Source organism: Tursiops truncatus, chromosome 13, assembly GCF_011762595.2.
Source record: "Tursiops truncatus isolate mTurTru1 chromosome 13, mTurTru1.mat.Y, whole genome shotgun sequence".
NCBI lineage: Eukaryota > Metazoa > Chordata > Mammalia > Artiodactyla > Delphinidae > Tursiops > Tursiops truncatus.
Window position 1 is genome coordinate 8,637,474 of NC_047046.1, and position 16,651 is coordinate 8,654,124.

Consider the following 16,651-nt stretch of genomic DNA (forward strand, 5'->3'; position numbering starts at 1 on the left):
TTCAGTACTGAATGTGGAAGTGAAAACCTACAGATCAACTGTAAGATAGAATGACTCCTCCCACAGTCCATTTTTGGAAGTATAAAGAAGTAAAGCTTATGCAGGCTGAGGGGAGGGGAATTTGGGGGGAAGTTATATTGGCTTTTAATTCCTTGCCAAAGGCACAAAAACTCTGTTCCCCTTCACAGGGGGTTTCCCTCCTCTGTCCTCTGAGTTTGACAACAGAATGAGATGCAGTTCCTAAGTTCCTTCTTTCTTTGCTACCCTCCATGGTAACACAGGGCTCTTAGTTAATAGGTTTTACTGCTAATTACCAGGGAACAACAAAAGTAAAACAAACAACAATGTCTAAACATGACTCATTCAAATAGAGAATAATCACATGTCAAAAATTTCTTCACCTTGTTAAAGAGGAAACAGTAAGATGGTGAAGCTGGTTCAGAGAGTATTTTGAGGAAGTAGATATTTGAGGAGGGGGTCTTAGATACTAAACTGGTTAATCTCTGCAGGGTAATAAAAAATGATAAGCTTTGGGATTCTTTTTTATACTGGAAAGGAATACTTTGGAACTCAAAACAGACAAAAATCTGAGCCTTTAATAAATAGTAAATAGCTAAGCAAACAAAAATACGTTCCTTGGCCTACATATATGGCCAGTGGGCCAAATCTGGCTCTGCTGCTTGCATTTATAATAAGGTTTTATTGGACCACAGACACATCCATTTGTTTACATATTGTGTAAGGCTACTTTTGCTCTAAACAACAGAGTATTATGATGACAGAGTTGAGTAGTTGACAGACAGCAGATAGCCCAAAAGCGTAAAATATATACTATCTTGGACCTTTACAGAAAAAGTTTGCCAACCCCTGCTAGAGAATTAATCCTTGGGTGGGCTTGTTAATCAACGTCCTAGATGACATGGCAAGAGCTACACTGCCCTCTCTTGGTCTTATTTGCAAAATTTGGCCAATTTTTCTTAAAAAGGAGACGTTTGGCTTAAAAGTTGAGGGACATTTGGAGAGTTGTCATCTCTGGCCTATAATTCATAAATCCTCCTGTCCACCCACTTCAACACCCCAGCACCCGCTTTGTGCATTGGTGACTGTCTCAATGCACCTCCTTTTAAGGGCAAGGAGGCCTGAAAAATAATTGGTGGTAAGTAATGTCCTTTACAACGTCATTTTGCTCAACAGGGCATTCTGTCTTGGAATTAGGACTCCAGTTAGGGCTTGTGCCTCATAGTAATAGTACATTCACATGGAAGGGTTTCTTGGGATGTTCTCTGAGCTTCTTTGAATTAAGTTCTACAGCTGTTGCAAACTGCAAGTTTTGAGAAGGCAGCAATAGTGTGTGCTTGACCACTGCTGCTTCCCTGGTTCCTGGCACATAGTAGGTGCTCAGTAAAGTATTTGTTGATTGAATGATAGAGCCAATGAAAGACTAAAGACAGAGGGTTTGTTTTCTCCTCATGGTCAGCCCCGTGTGAGGAACAAAGTTTTGGTGACAAAGGCTGCCACCTGCAGGAAGAAAGGTGAAACTGCAAGATTCAGAACTGCTAGGCCCCGAGGAAAATACAGTCAACTGCAAGGCAAGATTACCAGAGAATCAGTTTTTTCTCCTTTAGCTTAAGACAGAATTAATCAACATCATTTTGTCCTTTACAATTAAGGAAACCTGCACCCTTTCTTTAATAACATTTAAAGCCTTTGGAGTGCTTAATAAGTGCCCAGCACCATCCCACGCACACACAATTTTGCGGTAGGTACCACTAGTCATCTCCATTTTATAAATGAGGAATCTGAGCAGAGAAAGCATGACCAAGTTACACAGCTAGAAGGTGGCAAAACTAGGAGTTTGAACCCAAACATCGTGGCTTCAGAATGTGTGCGTTTAATCATTTCACTATAGTACCTCACTATGCCTGATATGGAAAATGTTTATAGGAAACATAGAAACATGGCGAATGGAACCCATGCAGATATCTCTGCTCTCTCCTGAACACTACTAAAACTCACAGAGAACAGGAGAGAAGATGACTGTTCATGAGAGATGTCAAATCCTTTTCAGAAGGCAGGAAGTAGATGGATGATTTAACTGAGTGGAGAAACCCTAGGAAGGGGAGGCCAGTGAGGAGTAAGCCTGAGCCCTTGGCAGTGAAAGCGTGGTGTTCTAACCACTGGACAGCCAGGGAATTCCCCTGAAAACAGATCATTAACTGTACATCTATACTAGGAGCTGTTAACCCCAGATTCCCTCCTGTGACTCCTTACCCCAATCCCTGCAAAGATTATTCTTTGGAGAACTTGAAACGTGACAGCTCTAGGTTCAGAGATCACAGTCAGAGAAAAGGATGGAGCTGAGGCAACATGCTAAAAACAGAGGGGTTAAATGAAAGTGTGTAGCTAAAAAAAAATCGGAACTTTTTTTTAATAATCATGTGTTTGGTGGTAGTATTGGTATTGCTATTCTGAGACTTAGCACTATGCTAAGTGTATTTTGGGACAAATAATAAATTATGTTGGAGTTTTTGAGAACCAAGCTTTATGGTGTGGAAGAAAGGAAATATGTATGGTCAACATGGTTAAGTAAAACCCCTCTAGTCTTAATTTTAATTGGAAACATCAGTATGATGGACTTTGTCAGAGAGGTTAAATAACTTGCTCAAGGTCACCCAGCTGATAAGGGATGGAACAAGAGTAACAGCCTGGTCTTGCTCCAAAATTTGTGAGGGCCTCCTGGAGGAGGTGAAATTTGAAGGATAAGTAGGATCAATAATAGACTTCTCTCGATCTATGGAAGATGTGTTTACCATGACCCAGGAATCCTGGGCTGACCTGGAAAGAGTTTGTTTCTGAAATGTCAAAACCCAAGGCCAGCCTCCAAGTCATAGTGACCAGATGACCAACAGAAGTTACCTGGGTCTCCCCCTGTGCCATCTCTTTAAAAAATTTCAAGAACAGTGAGATGTATTTTCACTAAGTCCTCAAAGTAAACACTTCTTACAGTACAGCCATAGAAGACTACACAATTTGTTTGAGTCTAATTTTTTTTAGACTTGAAAAATGTTCACAAGATTTAAAATTTGCTTTCATGTCTAGTTTGAGCAGTAGATGTTGGGCAAGGCTGGCAGGAGGAAAGGATTTGTGCCCTAGTTTCCAAATGCTTCCCCTAATGGAACATAAGGATGATGTGATTATGAGAGGGAACATATGTTTTTCCATTTGTTTTATTGTTGTGGTTATTTAATTTAAAAATTAGTTATTGGGAGTTCCCTGGTGGTCCCGTGGTTGGGACTCGGCGCTTTCACTGCTGTGGACTTAGGTTCAATTCCTTGTCGGGGACCTAAGATCCTGCAAGCGAGGAGGCATGGCCAAAACAAAAAATTAGTTATTAAGTGAAAAGCAACACGTGCAAAATAGATTGAAGATCGATTCTCCTTCCTTCCTCCTCCCCAGAAACTGTTACAACTACCAGCTTCTTATGTCTTGCAGAGAACATTTTAAGAGGAAACTTTTAGGCTGATTCATCTCAGAAGGTGACAGAAGTTAAAATATGACTGATCTTTTATTCCCACTATAGTAAGCAGTTGCCCTCTGAGGGAGAAACTACAGCTAGATTTAGATTGGACGGACTTTCATTATTCGTCTTAAGGAATACACAAATGATCCCTATCAAAAAGAGGTACCAATTTAAGTCTTTGTCCAAACAGACCTAGTTAAACTTCATCTTTTCTTATCAGGCCATCTTTTTTTCCCCCCCCTAATAAGTGGACAATAATGTAGAGGTGGGGATTCTGGGGTTTGGATTTAGGGTTAATTCCATCCAGATTTTTCATAACTATGACTATAATAATTCTGATGTTTCCAGGACATTCTAATTTTTAAATTGTCTTCTTAACTACCTGCATGCTTGTCAGACCATGGATTCTGATTTGGGGCATGGAGAACATGCTTTAACAGTGTGAGGTTGGGGCTTTTGACATAGGCTTATGCAGTCTTGTATTTGCTTTTCTTTGGTCTCCACATTCTTTCCAACAAATTTGGGTTAACAAAAGGTAAAGTCTTTAAACAAGCTGTAGCAGAAATGCCTGACCCCATGACCAGGTAAAATGAAGCAGGTTCAGGCCTCAAGAAGAACTCACTCACAGGCTGCCAGTAAGGGGTGGATGAAAACGGGGCTACCTGCAGATCCTGAGAACAAAACGATGAAAACATGTTTACAACATGGAAACAGAAATTGAAGTGGGGCAGGAGTGAGCAGTGCCCTTCAGTGGTACCAAGAGGTCAGCTCACTTCCATTTTTTTTTTTTTGTGGTACGCAGGCCTCTCACTGTTGTGGCCTCTCCCGTTGCAGAGCACAGGCCCCGGACGCGCAGGCTCAGCGGCCATGGCTCACCGGCCCAGCCACTCCGCGGCATGTGGGATCCTCCCGGACCGGGGCACGAACCCGTGTCCCCTGCATTGGCAGGCGGACTCTCAACCACTGCGCCACCAGGGAAGCCCACTTTCATTTTTTGAGGCTCTTTGTTTACAGAAAAATGAAGAGTTAAGTTCTTCATTTAATATTTAACAAATTCATTTTAACCCCAAGGTTAAAATGCCATGTAAATGTGCCATTACAAGATGATTGGATTTATTAAAAGCCAACTAATAAAACTGCAGTGAGATACCACCACACAATTATTAGAATAGCTAAAAATGAAATTGCAAACAAAACTGACCATACCAAGTTTTCACGAGCACGAGAAGCAACTGGAGTCTCATACACTGTTGGTGGGCATGCAGAAGGTACGTCGCTTTGGGAAAAGGTTGGGAATTTTCTTATAAAATTAAACAGCCACTCACTATACAACCCAGAAATCTCATTCCTAGGTATGCACCCAAGAGAAATGAAAATCACACAAAATCTGTATGTGAATGTTTGTAGTGGCTTTATTTGTAATTGCCAAAAACTGGAAAAACTTAAATTCCTTCAATTTGTGAATGAATGAAGAAATGGTGGTATATCCATTATGGAATACTTGTCAGCAATAGAAAGGAGTGGATTGAAAGAAACTCTTGCATATATGGCCAAATTATTTTTTAACAGTGGTGCTAGGACTATATAAGGGGAAAGGACCATCTCTTCAACAAATGGTGTTGGGAAAACTGGATATCCACATGCAAAATAATGAAATTAGACCCTTACCTTATGCCAAATACAAATATTAACTCAAAATAGATTGAAACTATTAAATTCCTAGCAGAAAACATAGGAGAAAAGTTTCAGGACATTGGATTTGGCAATGATTTCTTGGATATAACACCAAAAGCACAGGCAACAGTGGGACTACATCAAACTTAAAAACTTCTGTGTGTCAAAAGAAACAATCACCAGAGTGAAAAGGCAACCTATGGAATGGGAGAAAAATTATTGCAAATCACATATTTGATGAGGGGTTAATATCTAGAATATATAAGGAACTTCTACATCTCAAAAACAGTAACAAAAACCCAATTAAAAATTGGGCAAAAAACCTGACTAGACATTTCTCCAATGAAGATATACAAATCGCCAATAGGCACAGGAAAAGATACTTGATATCACTAATTATTAGAGAAATGCAAATCAAAACCACAATGAAACATCACCCCACACTCCTCTGGATGTATGTTCTAGAGATCTGTTGCACAACAATGTGAAAACACTTAACACTGCTGACCTGTATACTTAAAAATGATTACGATGGTGTTTAATGGTATGTGGGTTTTTTTACAATAATAGTAATAATAAAAGTAATAAAAGAAACACCCCTTTCCTCAGCTGCCGCTAAGGTGCTCAGTCCTTCCAAGGAAGCTAAGGCTGCCTTGGGGTGAGGCCCTCACTTCATCTGGTGACGAGCCCCTGCCTAGCACTGGCCCGTACCATGGCCTCCGTCTCAGGGCTCACCTGCATCTACTCGGCCTCATCCTGCACGACAATAAGGTGATGGTCACCCAGGATAAGATCAATGCCCTCATTAAAGCACTGGTGTAAATGTTGAACCTTTCTGGCCAGGCTTGTTTGCAAAGGCTTTGGCCAATGTCAACATTCGGAGCCTCATCTGCAGCGTGGGGGCTGGTGGGCCTGCCCCAGCAGCTGGTGCTGCCCCAGCATGAGATCCTGCCCCCTCCACCACTGCTGCCGCAGCTGAGAAGAAAGTAGAAGCAAAGAAAGAAGAATCTGAAGAGTCCGATGATAACATGGGCTTTGGTCTTTTTGACTAAACATCTTTAGTAACACAGTCAATAAAAAGCTGAGCTCTTAAAAATAAATAATAATAATAAAAGAAACAGACTGTTGATACATGCAATGTGGATAAATCTCAAAGGCATTAGGTTAAGTGAAAGAAGCCAGGCTCAAAAGGCTACATACTGTATGATTCCATCCATGTGACATTCTGGAAAAGGGAAAATCACAGGGACAGAAAATAAGCAGGTCAATGTCTTACAGGGCTGGGACAGTAGGAGGGGCTGACTATAAAGGAGCATGAGGGGAATTTTCTGCGTGGTAAAATTGTTCTGTATCTTGATTATGGTTGTGGTTATATGACTGTATGTGTTAGTTAAAATCATAAAACTGTATACCAAAAAAACTGTACATTGGTGCATGAGAAAACCTGTATATAAAAAACTGCATGCAAAAATTTATATTGTATATAAATTATCCCTCAATAAAACCGACTAAAAAGAAATGTGGAGTAAATGTGGAAAAATGTGAAATCTGAATGATCTCGGTGCAGTGTACAGTGGTCTTTTTTGTACCTTTTATTGTGATTGAAATGTTTCAATCTGAAAAGATTTTTTTTTTTTGCGGTACGCGGGCCTCTTACCGCTGTGGCCTTTCCCGTTGCGGAGCACAGACTCCGGACACGCAGGCTCAGCGGCCATAGCTCGCGGGCCCAGCTGCTCCGCGGCATGTGGGATCCTCCTGCACCGGGGCACGAACCCGTGTACGCTGATCGGCATGCGGACTCTCAACCACTGTGCCACCAGGGAAGCCCTTTAAAGTTGTTCTTAAGAAGCTAATTAGTTGGGACTTCCCTGGTGGCACAGTGGTTAAGAATCCCCCTGCCGATGCAGGGGACATGGGTTTGATCCCTGGTCCGGGAGGATCCCAGATGCCGCGGAACAACCAAGCCCGTGCGCCACAATTACTGAGCCTGTGCTCTAGAGCCTGCGAGCCACAACTACAGAGCCTGCGTGCCACAACTACTGAAGCCCGCGTGCTTAGAGCCAGTGCTCCGCAACAAGGGAAGCCACCGCAACGAGAAGCCGGCGCACCACCGCAATGAAGAGTAGCCCCCGCTCACCACAACTAGAGAAAGCCCGCATGCAGCAACGAAGACCCTAACGCAGCCAAAAATAAAAGTAAATAAATACATTAATTAATTAATTTTTAAAAAGCTGATTAGTTTATTCAAACTTCAGTATGGTCCAATAATAGGATGCAAGTTTAAAGTTGTCTGGTAAACAAAGAATTGTTTCATTCTTGTCAATGCATGGCTGTGACTGTATTTATTACTTCACTTTCAGAGAAGGTCAAACTTGTAAATTTGAGACCTTTCAAGAATGTGAAGTCTGCTCAAATAGCCCTTCTGCCCCCATAATGTTTCAGAAAACATTTGAAGAACAAGAATAGTATCTGGTGGTTGACTAGGCATGTGGGAAATGCAAGGAGGAGAGAAGCTGGGGATTATTTTCTTCTGGGTGTTGATTTAGAAATGAATTACTCGACAGTTCACTTCAGTCAAAACAATAGAGTCAGTCCTTTCTCCTCACACAGGCTTCATCTCCTGTCGTTCTAAGAAATCCCTTTATAAAGCCTAATGATTCTGCCTCCCTATTTGTAAAATATTTGGCTCAGATGTATAAAGATGGGTGTATATACTTAATCATAGGCAAAACTGCATACTTAGTTTTAGACAGATTAGAAGCCACGACTTTAGCAATAATAATAACAACAATAATAGTCAACTCACCCCAAACCACACCAAAGACCAAGACAGAGGGGTATCACTGCTATATGAAGTCAGACTCAGCTATTTTTCCACCCAGCTACTCCTGTCTTTGGTTTTTCAGGCTCCTCACGTGCGGCAGCTTCCAAGTGCAGAATTCCAAAAAGCTGAAATTGTCTTGATTCCTCCCAACGTTGGCACAGGCTATAAGGAATTGAGAATGCCAATAATCCTAGAGAAACAGATGGACATTTTAGATCACAAACATTTACGCACAACGCAAATGCTGCAGTTTTGGACAAAATATGGAAATAGATCTTGGCCATTCTTTGTGTCCTTCCATCTTAATGAGGGAATCTGCCAAGGCCGGGGGACAAGGAAGAGAGAAAGGATCCTTTGGGTTGAAAGATGAAAAAAAAACCTGGCAGAAAGGAGTCGGCTGTGAAATGAAAAGTTTCAATGTTCCCAAGGTTTGCAAAATGGATCTGAGCTGATGCAGCCCTCATCTTGACTGTATAAAATGTCATAAAATTACTTTTGGGCCACCTACGGAGTGTTTGAGATTGAACCAAAAGGGGTGGTGAGATTATTTCCCAAACCATAAACTCGAAAATGTTAGAACTGACGGTCACTTTATCAAAATTTAATCCAACAGGCTAAAATTTCAAAACAGAAAATAGGACAACATGATTGACAGATACTAAGGTATAGAAAAGAAAGTAGAGGCCTGGAAGTAAAGAGAAGATTGAAAAACAAGTCATCCTGGATTTAGAAGTTGTGAGATGAAGGTTTGGAAAATAATAGTTTTTTTTTTAAAGGAAAGCGTTACATACAAGCATTATAAAAAGTGGTCCAGAATTTCAGGTGGATGTTAAAACAATCCTCTGTAGAAAAGAATTGGAAATATCTGTATTACACATTTGATCCAATTATATTTTATACACTTTCTCTGGAATGCCATAGGAAGGTGCTAAATATGTCATTTTGATGATTTAGCTTTGCTGTATAAATTTAATAAACTAGGTATATATACTGTTTTGGCATTCTTCTTTTTTTTAATTTTAATTAATTTATTTATTTAGTTTTGGCTGCGCCGTGGCTTGTGGGATCTTAGCTCCCCAGGGATGGAACCCAGGCCCCCAGCAGTGAAAGCGCCAAGTCCTAACCACTGGACCAACAGGGAATTCCCTTGGCATTCTTCCAAATTGGAAAAATGTGTTTCCTGAATAATTACCATGATACGTTTAAGTATTTTCACATTCACTTCTGAATTGTAAGGAGATTAAGTATCAAAGATATAGCCAACATACCTGGGCTGGAATACTTCTATAAATATGGCAGCTTAGAACTGAGGGGCTTCCCTGAGTCTTGTGGTCTTCAATTCATTTTGTAGAGTTACAGTAGATTTGCCTTGTTTTTTCCTTTTAACACCTATAAATCATTCTATTTAATTTTTGTCAATTTTTTTTGTCTGTAGAAAAAGTTATTAAGTTTTCATCTGTCCCCCTTATCACAACACAGTGAACAGAAGTTATCTGGCGACTTCCTGGGATACAAGCCCTAGAGGTAGTTACTATCCCTGTCATACAGATGAGAAAACCGAGGCTCAGAGAGCCTAAGTGGGCTAAAACAAAAACGGCAAAGAAAGTGTCGACAGGTGTGAGACAGAGAAAATTCAAGGATAGTGATGTGATCTCTGCTCCTTCAAAAAGCCCTATTTAGTAGCTTTAGGAGAGTGGGTCCCCAAATTTCTGTCCCCCCCACTGGTTGCATTAGGACATTTGTTAAAAATATTGATCCTTGGACCCTGCCCTAGGCTTATTGATTCAGAATCCCCTGAGGCGGAACCTGGAAATCCGCATTTTTTAAACAAGTACCGCAGTCCGCTTGGAAACCACATGCGGGATTCACAAGCCCCAGGTGTCCACTGGCTTCACACTGCCCCGGGCCCGCGTTCCACAGTCCCGCCCCTCTCCCCCGCCCCCATCCCCGCCTCTTGTGCCGGCCCCGCCCCCGCCCCGCCCCCGCCCCGCCCTCCGCCCTCCGCCCTCCGCCCGCCTCGCCCAGGCCCCGCCCTCCGCCCCCAGCCTCTCGCGTCCTCTCGCGACCCTTCCCGTGATGCCCCGCACCCAGCCGCCGCGGTTGCCAGGTAGCGCGCGGTCCTTGGCTGCTAGCTGCGCGGGTTTCCGCTTGGTGATGGAGCTGCGGGATCTCCCGCCGCTCCTGCTCTTGCTCGTGGACTGCTGGGCCTCCATGAGCGCCCAGGCCGGGGACACCCCGGTGGTGACGACGGAGGCCCTGAGCTCCACGAAGCCAGCCCCGACGACTTTCCGACCTGCTGTATCTCCTAGGCCCCATGAAACCCCCAGAGCTCCCAGGCCCTCCTCCGACCCCAGGCCCACCCCGGTCACGGACGGTGGGTACCAAGTGCCAATTCCTGGGGATCTACAGTGATCCAGACTGCGGGGGGTGGTAGCCCGGGTGAGGATGTAATAATAATGATAGTAAACGTTTATTGACCACTTGTGTGCAGGCATTGCTAAGTGTTTCATAGGCATTAATTCTCTCAACAACCGTTAGAGGTAGATGTTATTGTTCACTGTCAGACAGATGAGAAAACCGAGGCTCAGAGAGGCCAAGTGGGACAATATAAAAAGCTTTGAAAGTACTTGCAGTGGTCTTGGACAACATTAACGCTAAAGGTGATAATGAATGAATACTTGCTTGCAGCTTTGCAGCTGAACACGAAATTAAATCGAAAGTTTGTAGACAGTTGTGGGAATTAAGTGCATAGGATACATTGAACTTTTCACTTATCAAAAAGAGACGCAAAAAGTCTAGTTTACTGAAAGTGACTAGGTCAAGGCCCCTGTCTGTTGACTTGAATTATAAGAACCCAGGATTCCTCCTGTGTTGAGTTGGAGGTGGGAAGTTATGGGGTGAGGGGTTATATCCACTTCTCAAGATTCATCTTTAGGGATAATTGACATATTTCTCAGAAAGTGATCTAATCCTTGAGTCACACATTTGGTGACTATTTAGTAATCTGATTCGACATGGATGACTTCAGGGGATAGCTGTGACTCCAAGATAGAGTGCAAACTTTTGTGAATATGCATTTTTCTGGGGTGAGAGTTCGTAGCAGTGAGTAGTTTGTCAAAGGGGTTTGTGATCTCAAAAAAATCCCTTTTAAGCCCTCTGACTGTAACTCCAATAGGTATGCAGTATTTTTTATCCCTTCTTAAGAGAAAAAGATCTTTTCTTAAATTGAGTAAGGTTCAGTATTAGTAGATAGAAAAGTCATCATTGGCTGACATTCTGAACTCTAGGACTTCAGTTACTGAACCATTATTTCTCCTTTATAAATTATGAGTAGTCCTGAGAAAAAGTACAGAGAAATATATTTGCTATTTCAATATAAAAAAAAGCTTTGTTTTATATCAAAACTATTTATTTGATGAATTAGGGAAGTTAAGTGATAAATTGGGACAGAATACAGCAGAGTATTCAATATCTGAAATTCTCTAAGATTTTTTGGACTGAGTTGTCTTTTATCCATGTAAATATTTCATCTGTTAATGCACTTTCTCCCCAAAATGAAGCTGTTCATGAACCATCATTAATAGGTGTTCAGGGCTGTTTTTCCAAAATGGGAGGGTGAATTTACACTTTCCTTTGTCTTTTTAAAGGGCCTCTGTTTAGACCTGTGCAAGTAATGATAATAAATGACAGCTGGCATTTATTAACTGCTTACTGTGTAGCAGCCCCTGTGCTAAGCATTTCATCTGTGATGTATCTCATTTAATCCTTATAACAACCTTAGGATGTTGGGTTATTCCCATTTTTCATGTTAGTGAATTACTTGCCTGATTTTAGGTCACACCCTGGTTACGTGTTGTAGCAGGAGACTGACTGGGAGTGGAGAACTGGGCAGCCGTTTGCAGAATGGGTTACAGGTGGAAGAGAAGGATGATAACTTTCATCTTGAATGTGAGCTCTGTTCATTAGTACCCTGTAGACGTGAAGAGGCTTGGAAGAGCAGCTGAGTGCTACTTAGACCCTGGGAGTGCTCAACAGATACTTGTTGGCTGATTAAGTATACTCACATGGATAGAGACCTTTTTTTTTCCTAAGTAAAGTTATTAAACACTATTGCTTTGTCCCTAGTAGTCTTATAGCTACCTACTTACAAAGGCGTTAAGTTTTGTAAAACAAATCAACATTAATTTTGAACACATAAGGCAGGGTGCCTCAACACTTCTAAGCACACAGAGGAGTCCTTGGCTAGAGGGAAACATTGTAAAATAATTCATAAATGCAAATAAGAATGTTGTATGTATTGTATACCAACATTTACTTGAGATCCCTTTTTTAAATTTGTTTGTGCATGAAATCCTTTTTCAAAAAAAGAAAAAACATTACAGGTAAGATTGAAGCACTGATATTATTCCCTCCCTTCCAGCAGTAATTAAACTACCGTGAGTTCAGTATTTATCATTCTCATGCTCTGCTATCTCTTTAAAAGTTTTTTGCCCCCCTGTTTGACAGACTAAAATAGGGAATTAAAAATCCAGGTAGTCATCATTAGTAAAAATTAAAATTTGCTAAGTGGGGCTTCCTACCTCTTCCCATGCTTTTATTGTCTGAATTATGAAAGATATTTCTAGGATCCCAAGTACAAAGAACTTGAGCCAGTTTGATTCTTGGCCAGTAGCCTGTGAATGTGGGCTCAGCTTCAAAGCTGCAGTTGACGTCTGAGGAGAGGAACAAGATAGAGAACCCTGATTCTTGGCAGCCTTAAGTGGGCCCTTCCTCTGAATTGGAATCTCTGGAGGAGGGGCTCAGGAGTCTGCAGTGTTAAACTGGTGGTTCTTTTGGTCAGGCAATCGATTTACTGTGGTGGTTCTTAAACCTGTTTTAATTATCAGCATCACCTGGAAAGTTTTTGAAAAACAGGTGTCTGGTTTCATAGTTAGCTTACCAAATCAGAGTCTTTCTAGGTAGAATACAAACAGAACTTTCCAGGTGAGTCAGATGATTATCCACTTTGGGGAAACCTTGGATGGAGGAGTGCTCAAACTGACTTATTTTCACTTCGCAAATTTCCCCCAAAGTGCAATAGGAAAAGTAAAATGGACCTTCTGTATGAGATGGATTTTTGGTACCTTGCAGTGGCAGGGGGGCAGTCACTACCTGCTGATTGTGACGCCCTGCACCCCACCTCTCTTGTTTCTGTAGTTGCTGCTCTGTGTGTCTGTGACTTGTCTCCAGCACTGTGTGATGTCAACTGCTGTTGTGATCCTGATTGCAGCTCCGTGGATTTCAGTGTCTTTTCTGCCTGCTCAATCCCAGTTGTCATGTAAGTTTGTGACACATGCAGCTTTGATAAAATTGGACCAAGATTATAAAATTTTGGGACAGAAAGTGAAAAATCCCCCAGGCTGAAAAACGCAAACCTGATTTTCTGAATTTTGCATCATTCAGAAGTCATGCTGTCCAAACCAATATGTACAAGAGTGTCTATCCCTTATTTGCATCCAGCCAGATGATAGCTCAGGCAAAAGAGAAGAGAGAGTGTACTTTTTACAAAGGGTATAATGAAATCTCTGTGTTCAGATACTGAATTACGTTTCACTGTGATTTGTAAACAGATAAGGTGTCACATTTTTGTATCTGTGAATTAGTCTCATGTATAGCCTAGGGTGAAAAGTACAGTTTAATTTTACAGCTTTTGTTGTAGACATAATACTTGGAACAAAAAATTAAATAGATAGGAAAGCTTTGTTTATACTTTTCTGATGGACGAATCTACCAGGAATTCTCACAGTTCACATTGTCTAGGAGAATAATGGAAAACGACATTCCCAGTTGATTATAAGGTAAAGAAATAATCTCTTCTGATTTATCTGCTTCTCATAATTCAGATAAAATAGCAGCACTTAGGAGAGGTTAATTTATTCAGGATGGGACCAGTTTATTATTCAGAGATAGCTAATTTACATTTAGTCTTGTATCAAGTTTTAGCGATTGAAACTTGATAGGTTGAATGCTTTTTGGAAGTGTGATGTGTTTTTCCCATGGGAAATTTTATTGCCCAATGGGAAATTGAATCTACTTCTTTTTTTTTAAAATTAATTAATTAATTAATTTTTGGCCATGTTGGGTCTTTGTTGCTGCGGTGCGGGCTTTCTGTAGTTGCGGTGAGCGGGGGCCACCCCTCGCTGCAGTGCACGGGCCTCTCATTGTCGTGGCTTCTCTTGTTGCGGAGCACAGGCTCCAGGCACGCGGGCCTCAGCAGCTGTGGCATGTGGACTCAGTAGTTGTGGCTTGCAGGCTCTAGAGCTCAGGCTCAGTAGTTGTGGAGCACGAGCTTAGCTGCTCCGCGGCATGTAGGATCCCCCCCCCCCCCCGGCCAGGGCTCGAACCCGTGTCCCCTGCATTGGCAGGCAGACTCTCAACCACTGAGCCACCAGGGAAGCCCTGAATCTACTTCTGATATTGTAAAAATGCTTGGAGCATGGGGTGTTGTAGTCAGATTATTTTTTTTTATTTTTATTTTTTTTTGTGGTACGTGGGCCTCTCACTGTTGTGGCCTCTCCCGTTGCGGAGCACAAGCTCCGGACGCGCAGGCTCAGTGGCCATGGCGCACAGGCCTAGCCGTTCCGCAGCATGTGGGATCTTCCCGGACCGGGGCATGAACCCGTGTCCCCTGCATCGGCAGGTGGACTCTCAACCACTGCGCCACCAGGGAAACCCTAGTCAGATTATTTTTCTGTCTAGCTGGACTATATTGTAGTTCAGTCTTTGTTGAAAATCATTCTGTTTTCCTGTCTTAGTAAGTACCAGGAGCCTGAGAGTGAGGTATCTGCTCCAATCTGAGATCATTATTTAGAATGTAATTGTTTAAAAAAAATTAGCCAGTATTGTAATTTTAGATATAGACTATTTAGAATGGGGGTCAGCCAGCTTTTTTCTGTAAAAGGCCACATAATAAATACTTTAAGCTTTGCAGGCCATAATGGTCTCTGCTGCAACTTCTCAACTCTGCCATTGTTGAGCAAAAGCAGCATTGGCAATACGTAAATGAATGGGCATGACTATGTTTCAGTAAAACTTATTTACAAAATTAGGTGTGGTTTGTGGACCTCATGGTTTAGAAGTTAGAGCTGAATTTGTAGTGCCCTCAGGAGAGGACCTCAGAATTTTTTGAGTTAGTTTTGCTTGTGACTTTCTCCTGAATATGGAGTGTAGAAATACTGAAATCAAAACTAATAGTTCTAATTAGTTGTGTGTTCTTGTTATGTAGATTCCAACTCATAAAAAGTTTATTTACATTTGCTGAACTGTCATCAGCTAGTCCTATCGTCCAATAACTTGTAAATTTATTGTTAAGATTATTGGATTAATGTCTGTTTTCCTCATGAGATGTAAGCTTCTTGAGAGTAAGAATTATCTTTTATATACCATTTACCAGTAGTGCCTAGCACAACTCCTGCCACATAGTTGGACCTCATTAAAAATGAGTTAAATGGATGAATGAATTTCTCCCCTCCACCCCTAACTGACCCTCAAGTATCCCCTTTTGACTTTCTCTACCCAGGCAGAAATCCAGGCCAGAAACCTGGAGGCTACCCTGGCTCCTGTCTCTTCCTTGCCTTCTCACATCTAAAGCCGTCTTTCACATCTCACCATGCCTTTCCTGAGCCCTCCTGTGTGCCAGTACCAGGGATTTAAAGATGAGTTAGACATGGTCTTGCCTTCAAAGAGCTCATGAATAAGGGAGACAGATGAGTGGATGGCAGTTTCTGCCCCAGACACTAGGAGAACTCAGAGGAGTGGCATCTAACCCAGAGAGTGGGAGTAGGGAGGTCTTTCTAGAAAATAACTGAGCTGGGTTCTGAAGAACAAGTAGAAGTTGGCCAGCGTGGAATCAGGAAGGGCATTCCAGGCCAAGGGAGCTGCATAGGGGTGGAGGAATACAGCCTGTTGCCTTAACTGCAGGTAACTCAGCATGGCTAGGGAAGGGTGGAGCCAGAGGAGTGTGGGGAATGGCAGGGGTCAAATTCTGAGGGGCTTTGTGTGTATGCTGAGGGGTTTGGATTTTTCCTGAATTCTTCAGGGGGCCGGGAAGTGAGGTGATTAGATACCCAACTTAATCAATTTAGCAGCAGCATGGACAGTAGATCACAGGGCCCAGGCCTGGTAACAGGGAACCAAGTAGGAAGCTATTGCAGATGAGGATTAATAGGTGCCCTCTCTTTTACCCCTGAAGGTTGTGATAGTGGGACTAAAGAGAAATGTACGGATGTGATACTGATTCACTGCACAGGATTGGAGAGCTGCCTGACTCGAAGGGGAGGGGTGAAGAGTCCCATTCTGCTGAGTTGTCTTTTACGATTGCCCTCATATTTATCCATTCCTACTTTCTTCCTCTTCATAAGCTCACGCCTCGACTTATCACTCACTTGCTAAAGAACCTTCAAAAACTCTCATTACCTACAGAATCCATAACCTGGATTCATATCCATCCCAGCCTCTTTCAGATCTTATTTCCTACTAACCCCATTTGGTATCCACCATCCAGCCCACCTTTGGTACTCTGTTTTCCAAATACCATCAGTACATTACCCATCCTTGGCCAATGTCATTCTTGTACTTGGATTAGTGTCCCATTC

At 42.1% G+C, this 16,651-nt stretch overlaps 1 protein-coding gene and 1 pseudogene across 9 annotated transcripts in view; both read left to right on the forward strand.

Moving 5' to 3' along the window:
• Positions 1 to 5,906: 5,906 nt before the first annotated feature.
• Positions 5,907 to 6,246, forward strand: LOC101329091 (large ribosomal subunit protein P1 pseudogene; annotated as a pseudogene).
• Positions 6,247 to 10,093: 3,847 nt separating this feature from the next.
• The window catches only part of TCTN1 (tectonic family member 1), a 29,064-nt gene continuing 22,506 nt past the window's right edge, over positions 10,094 to 16,651 (forward strand). For 3 of the 9 annotated variants that reach the window (XM_033836885.2, XM_019950515.3, XM_033836886.2), the window contains exons 1-2: positions 10,095 to 10,392; positions 13,215 to 13,335. In XM_033836885.2, coding sequence (XP_033692776.2) covers positions 10,095 to 10,392; positions 13,215 to 13,335 — 419 coding nt within the window. Of the gene's footprint in view, positions 10,393 to 13,214; positions 13,336 to 16,651 lie in introns of all 9 variants that reach the window. The other 6 variants (XM_019950514.3, XM_019950516.3, XM_019950517.3 and 3 more) reach the window with 3 other exon arrangements.